General features: G+C 39.8%; 1 protein-coding gene across 4 annotated transcripts; it reads left to right on the forward strand.

Moving 5' to 3' along the window:
• Nucleotides 1-676: 676 nt before the first annotated feature.
• Nucleotides 677-3,073, forward strand: BTG4 (BTG anti-proliferation factor 4). Of its 4 annotated transcripts, none has more exons than XM_050911012.1 (5): nt 677-815; nt 1,122-1,359; nt 1,956-2,093; nt 2,272-2,467; nt 2,627-3,073. In XM_050911012.1, exons 2-5 carry the CDS (start codon nt 1,187-1,189, stop codon nt 2,801-2,803), a joined length of 684 nt encoding a protein of 227 aa, XP_050766969.1. In that variant the 5' UTR covers nt 677-815; nt 1,122-1,186; the 3' UTR covers nt 2,804-3,073. The 4 variants fall into 4 exon arrangements, with proteins under 4 accessions (XP_050766969.1, XP_050766970.1, XP_050766971.1 ...); XM_050911013.1 differs by having other exon boundaries at nt 1,127-1,359; XM_050911014.1 differs by having other exon boundaries at nt 1,158-1,359.
• Nucleotides 3,074-7,352: the final 4,279 nt, after the last annotated feature.

Below are 7,352 nucleotides of genomic sequence, written 5' to 3' on the forward strand. Positions count from 1 at the left end.
CTTTTGTCTTGACAGTTCCTGATATCTGACACTGGAGGCACAACTTCCTGAGACTGCTAAGGGAAAAAAGAACACATCAGCTATTCTCGGAATGTTCCCCAGCTAACTATTGCCTGAAGTTTTAAACAATGAAGCACTCACATTTGAGAAACTGCTTGTATATGAACTCTTTAACAGAGCCACTCACACTCTGTATGCAATGCCTCAAAAATAAAATAAAGCTATACTAATAATGTGAACATTTATACAGATCACTAGGAAGATTAATGTTATGATAAATACAGTCATGCAAGTTTCAAAATAAAGAATACCAAATGTGAGGGCTTCATAAGGAAAGTAACTGTGTTGTGTAAAGTCTGCTAGAAGCAGTCAAGTGCAATTTTAATAATTAATTAATAAGCCTGGTACTATTTTTCTCACAGTGAATATTTCACTTAAATATTTCACAGGTGTTTATGAGATAGACTGATGGACACAACAGAATAGAGTACTGAATCAATTAAATATACTCTAAAAGAAGGAGCTGATATTGGAATAAAACCAAGTAGATTGGAAATAGCTTTGAAACCAGCATGTTAGTTAGTCTAATGGTGCACACCTGAATACTGTTATATTCCTCAGAGCCACATGATTTCCTGTTCTATATAAACCCTAAGCAAGCTATGCTAGAGGAAGAGTGAGGGAGGATTTGGGTGTTGTTTTTTTCTGTATATAAGTGATATAGGTTCTTGTAGCATTAGATCTGTTTCCTTGGTGACTATTTGAAGCTGTTTATAAAGCATATCTCAGGTTTTCAACAACTCTGGTCTGAGAAGGTAATGTTTGTGCTCTTCATTGTGTGTAAAAGAACTCTGTAATTGTAAGAACTACTGGTTGTCGACTGTAATATATATGACATATAATAAGGAATACTATCTTTCAGACTTTTAAAATGCTCTGTTAACTTGCCTAGTGTGAGTGCCTTCTAGTAATGCATTAAGTTGATTTCACTACCCAGAAGTAAATTTTTCAGTTGTTTGGCAATTGGGCTTATCCAGGCTCTAGCTGTCATGGCTTATGCAGGTTTTGCAATATCTATCCTTGGAACTTGATAGTACCTTAATGTTATTAAATCTCTCTAGTGTAGTGTCTCATCTCTACTGATGACTATCCAACAGCTAAAGCACCTTGTGCACTTCAATTTAAAATGAAAGATGAAATTGCTGCCACAGTCTTTTTCATCACAAGGCTAGTGAAAAGGGAAGACAAGCTGAGCAAGCATAAAATGGAGAAATTTGCAGCTAAGCTGACGACAATACTGTTTGAAAAGTATAAGAATCACTGGTACTTGGACAATCCATCCAGAGGACAAGCCTTCAGGTAAGAGGACCCTTAGTAGAAGGGGAGGGGGAATGGAGCCTTTGCATGACATCCAAGATGCAGTGAGTACCCTTTCAGTGCCTGGAGACCTTAAATTGGAAACAAGTGACACAAAACTGAAAGAGAACCGTTTAGCTATCCCTTAAGCTTGAGGGAAGAACTATTATTAACTGGTAAAGATGCACCTATTCTGGAAGTGGTTTCACAGTGTGTGCTTGTGTAGGTAAGACTAGACAGCTGAGGTGGAAATCTTAAGACAATGTGCACAAAGTGTCTTGAGTAGCCTTCTGACTTCTTGAATGCAGAATTCAAGTGGTCTTAAACTGACTTGTGGAATTGTTGTAACTGCTTTTAATTCTCTTAAAAATTACCAATGAAGTGAGTTGCTGCATTATGTGTTTAAAACAAAACCTTGTTTGGGTTTATAAATCAGCTTGTTAGGCTAACTTGCCGGTTGGGGCTGTAAGTGAGAACTTGCATCAACAGGCTAAATGTGTTGAGAAAATAAATAGTGAACTTAAGTATACTTCTGTACGAGCAGAACTTGCAAAGTCGTAGTGAAATCTTAAATCCATCTGCACTTTTTTCTTACCTAGGTGTATAAGGATAAACAGACATCAGACAAGAGATCCACTGCTAGAGCAAGCTTGTGTGGAGAGTAATGTGGACTTTAATAAGCTTGGTTTGCCAAAAGAGATGACATTATGGGTTGATCCATTTGAGGTGTGTTGCAGGTGAGTTGAGAAGCTATGGCTAACATGTCAAGTGCCCTGTACAAACTCGATCAACTCCAAGCCTGTTACTAGAGTCTTAGTGTCTGAGGGTGTACTTACTTACTAGTGTCAGCTAACTACTAACAGATGTCCATACTGCCAGTGCAGAGCTGCATTATACAAATACAGTCACTTTCAGATATGGTGAGAAGAACCGGCCCTTCACAATTGCACATTTTGAAGGAGAGGAGAACCCAGAGCTTCCTCAGCAGATCAGCTATGCTGTTGACAGAGCAGCACTAGACTATCATTCTGGCATTTCTTCAGATGAGGAGAGCTTCAACAAGGAGCCAAAAGCTATCCCTACTGTCAGCAATCCTAACAGTGTCTACCAGGTAAGCATGTGGTAATGGCATGTTGCTTTCAGTAAGAGCTAGCATCTGCCCTCTAGGTTCCCTCATGAAGGAATGCAATAGACTTAACAACTGATGGCCAGACTAATCTCCCCTCTTTCCCAAACACGCTTTAACATTATCTCATTTCTTGCTGTTTAGTTCAATGACTACTGCAAGGCACCCATACAGCCCTGGTCTCAGTATCTTCATAGGAAGACCTATATGACTGATGGCTCATACTATGTCCAGCACAGGGGTTACAAAGTCTACAGGCCAACAGCTGCTTTCACAGGACCGCGAGTTGATAGATACCACTGGATCAATACCAAGCGGTAGATCTGTGGCTGCACCTGTTATAGGCTGTTGAAACACTGAGCTATGGTATGGGATGAAGGCTGGCACTACAAAGTTTCACAAAACCAGAAAGCTCTTACTGTCTAATCCCTATCTCTTACTTTGTACATCTGAAACTTCAGGGTTTTATTATATAACCTTTTAAATGTTTTATTAATGTTAATACAAGATTACAAAATTAATGTGAGACTCTACTTGTAAGTTAAAAAGGAAATGCATATATCAATAAATCTACTCATGTTTTTTTTAAAAGCTGTCTGATCTGCTATCAGTGCCCTGAAGGGAGTTAAAAAGCTTTTTGGTGAAAACACAAGCAAGTCAAGGAAGATAAAAACATCCTCCACGTTGCTATGAATGATAGTCTGCTTCCTTCTGGCAAAGGTAGCAAGGGCAGCTGGATTGTGTACAAAACATCTATACATCACAAGCAGAATCACCTCTATCCTCCCCTTGAGTGAAGCTTTGGTGTATGCAGCTGTGAAAGACTGCCTTGTGGCTCCAGCTAGGCTCTTGCCTCTAGACTATAGTTTACCTGTCAGAAGAACACAGCCTCACGGGCAGGAGAGGGGTGAATACATGGTGTTGTAGCTTTCCACAAATGTAAGCTAAAACACATCACCTTGTAGAACGATGGAGCTGTTATCTCTAAGGATGTCTAGCCTGCCAGTTTGCAATACCGTGGCCCATAGGAAGCTTTTCTTGTGGCTCTAGACGACTTGAGTCAAACTGTCTTCTAGCTAGTGCAGAACTCCAGACAGATGGAGACTCCCCTTTCAGTAGAAAAGGACTCACTGGAATACTACTGGGCTTCAAAACTATGCTCTGGGATATTGTTTTCAGTACTGAGTAAAAAATGTGGTCTCAATCAGAATCAACATAACTTTGCTCTGACTTGCAGTATGTTTTCCTACTGACTCTACTCGTCACCTACTCCATCATTGCCTGCTGATTAAACTGTGGGGCATAAGGGTTACAGAAGTGATGTCAATAGCTTCTGTTTTGCTGGTTAATCTGGTCAAAATGCTAAACAAACTAGTTTGTCAAAACTTAATAGCTCATGTAAACACCTATGGCTGTCACTTATTGCAGCCATTTCTACGTGCTGCTGTCCAACTATTACCTAATAAGCAATAATGGAAAAAGAACCTGCTAATAAGTAGCCCTGAAGGGGAAGCATTGTTTGTCCTGTAAAATCAGACAACCAGGAGCCAGTTTGAGACTGGAGGGCTACCTGTATAAGTGAATCCAAAGAGAAAGAATTAAAACTGTAGTATAGATTTTAGCTAAGATCTCATAGTAGGTGTGAAAAGCTAACATTTGCTGTGTCAAGCCATAGGTGCTCAAAAAACTGTATCCTAGCTTACCTCTCAAATATGATGTGGATGGGAGTAATGAGAAGGAGGCTAAGGGCTGTAATCAACTGTTCTCACGGTTAGCCTCAGTCATGCTTCACTGTGACGTGGTCCATGTTTCTTCAGAACAAACCCACACCAGTCACATACACCTTTGCACAAGAATTTTGCAATAAACTCAGTTTTAATAGGGTTTAGTAGGTCACTCATGCAAAAAGTGAAAATCCTACACTTCCTATAGCTAGAGATAATTTCCTTTTTAGAAGACTTCATTTTAAAGTCTGTTTTTATGTGTGAATATTGCAATCTGTGGGGTGTAAATAAGATGTGAGGAGAGGCTTCTTCATTACTGTAAGTCAGAAGCAGTGTTTCCAACTAATTCTTGCAGCTTTGATGATAGAACTTGCACTCTAGCAGCTTAAACCCTTTATTGTAATCAGTAGTGGTTTTTTTCCTAGCAAGATCAAAATAAGCATCTGTGTATCGGGTGAAGGTGTGAATAATTGATGTAGCAATTCTGAGAGAATGGAATGGATACATAATTTGTGAAGTTATAATAATCCAACTACTTCTCAGTGGCGAATGTTTGATGTATAATGACATAACGGCATTGGTGTTGAGGGTATTCAGTGACTCATGAAATAACTTGAATCTTGTCCTGTGCCTCCGTGAATTCTTGTACTGGCGGGGAAGGAAGGATCTTAAGTGACTCCGTTCTTTCCCCAGTTGCTTTTTACCTAAACCAGAGGCTGTGGTGGGCAGATAAGAGCTGATGTTTCATTGATCAGCAAATACTGAATGTTTCATGTGTTTTGGGATTTGGCTTTTGCATTTGGGAAGAGGAAAGACTGTCTCTCCAAGCTTAAGAGCAGGGCTAGTCTTTGACAGTGCAAGACCTGCATTCCTGTATAGGTGGTACTACAGAGCAGCTGAAATATGGTGACTTCAGAACAAGTAAAGGTGGTTGGGGCTAGGCAAGTTGCTTTCAGTGGTGGAGATAGTATCTTGCTCTTGATGTGTAATTGTGTGGATACAGTTACTTGGGTTGATTTTATCTATAGCTTTCACTGTCTCGTAAAGTCAGAAGGAAAGTGTAACTATCAGCTGATGTCTGCAGGGGCTTCAGAACATGTAGTGGCGTGATACGTTAGTTTAAAAAAAAATACTTTTTTTTAAACACTAAGCAGACTTATGAGTAGTTCTATATTTTGCTTCTGTTCCGGGAAACTCTGAATCTGAGCTTTTGCAACAACGTTTGTCTTTTGACCACTTAAATATAGCCAGAAATGTCAGTCACTTAGGCTAAAGTCTTGTCAAGTAAATTGCTGCATTGCTTTCACTCCTAATTTAATGAGCCTTTAGTATGAAGGGGAAAAATACACTATAGTTAAAACAAATACAAGATTTACTTTGGCTTAAAGCCTGAGGACAAATGCAGATGACCAAGTTAGAACCAAACCACCAAGTCTTCTTTCGAGTGCCGTTACAACTTTCTGCCTAGGGCTATTTTCTCTTCTAATGCATTTATTTGTTTTACCAAACAGTCTTTCTCCAAACTAGTTATTTCAAGGTAGTAAAAAAGCAAGTCTTCATTGCCTTTACTCTTTAAAAACTGGTGTTCATCCTCTATGATATGCACCAGCTCTTCAGTTAACACATCCACTTTATCCTCAAGTTCTGAAGGGGACAAGTAAGCGCAGGTTTCCTCTTCAAAGCTAAAAAAAAAAAAAGGGAAAGGAATGTTTAAAATCAGACAGTAGAAATGCCACCGTTAAAGTGATATCCATAGACTCTTCATAAGAGCGAACAAGAAAGACAAATTTCACTGGAACTTAACTTCTCTGTTACTGAGAAAGTAATGGTAGCTTATAGAGAAGTTATCAGTCATTCTGTGACATATCCTGGCACCAAATCTGATCTGTCCTTTACACAATGTGCCTAGATGTAGAAGGTTATGGAGATTGGCTTTGTAGTATAAAATGAGGTCATGATGAAGAGGTGTCATGATTTGCTTTGTATCACCCCCCCCAAATTGTTCAGTTGTTGCTGTCTTAATACAACAGTTAATAATACCTCCTGTCAAATCATTCTTACCATGTCCCCCGTCCAAAGCCGCCCTTTTCATAGCTGGTGGAAGTATGAAGGAAATGTTCTTTTTTCTTCACAAGCAACTTGTCATTTAGTGGTTCCTCAAATTTCATATGGAGCAAGAAGTTGTTCTTCGTGTGTTTATACAATAAGAATAGAAGTGGAGAAAGCAGAGCAGTGTTAATTTTAAAAGACTTTTTACAGACTCTTTAAATACATTTTTCATGGTACTCCTTTTTATGCTGTCTTAACGATTTGCATGAAGCCAAATAATTTTTCCTGATATGAGGTTTTTCAGATGAAAATGACAGCTGCTTGTGTAGCTGTTACATTTGAACACAGTTATATTTGCTGGGTACCTATAGCTGAAGATATGGGAGCCCATGTCAACCTTTGCACACTTTTGTCTTCAGGATGTGTGCTCTTAAAATATTAAAGCAAGCAAAAGGTTTCTTAGCATTGTACTTAAAACAGTGGCTATGGCCTACAGAATCACAGAATGGTTGAGGGTGGAGACACCTCTGTAGGTTATTTTGTCCATCCCTCCTGCTTAAGCAGAGCTGCCTAGAGCCTGTTGCCCAGGACCATGTCCAGATGGCTTTTGAATGTCTCTGAGGAGGGAGGATCCACAACCTCTCTGGGCAACCTGTTCTAGTGCTTACTCACCCTTACAGTAAAAAAGGGTGTTCAAACTGAGTATCTTGTGTTTCAGTTTGTGTCTGTGGCCTCTTGTCCTGTCACTGGGAACTACTGAAAAGAGCCTGGCTCCATCTTCTTTACACTCACCCTGCAAGTGTTTATATACATTGATACGATTCCCCTGAGTATTCTTTTCTCTAGGTTAAACAGTCCCAGCTCTCTCAGCCTTTCCTCGTGGGGAGATGCTCTAGTCCCTTAATCATCTTTGTGGCGTTTTGTTGGACTCTCTCCAGTATGTCCATTTTTCTTTTGTACTGGGGAGCCCAGAACTAGACACAATACTCCAGATGTGGCCTTACCAGTGCTGAGTAGAGTGGAAGGATCACCTTCCTTGACCTCCTGGCAATAACTTGCCTAATGCAGCCCAGGATACCGTTAGTCACCTTTTCAGC

Source organism: Gymnogyps californianus, chromosome 25, assembly GCF_018139145.2.
Source record: "Gymnogyps californianus isolate 813 chromosome 25, ASM1813914v2, whole genome shotgun sequence".
Classification (NCBI taxonomy): Eukaryota; Metazoa; Chordata; class Aves; order Accipitriformes; family Cathartidae; genus Gymnogyps; species Gymnogyps californianus.

What these genes read in the sequence shown, in the direction of transcription:
- BTG4 (XM_050911012.1), top strand. Translation starts at nt 1,187, where the DNA reads ATGAAAGATGAAATTGCTGCCACAGTCTTTTTCATCACAAGGCTAGTG. An exon ending in TCCAGAGGACAAGCCTTCAG is followed by an intron (nt 1,360 to 1,955) that starts GTAAGAGGACCC and finishes TTTCTTACCTAG; the next exon opens with GTGTATAAGGATAAACAGAC. An exon ending in ATCCTAACAGTGTCTACCAG is followed by an intron (nt 2,468 to 2,626) that starts GTAAGCATGTGG and finishes CTTGCTGTTTAG; the next exon opens with TTCAATGACTACTGCAAGGC.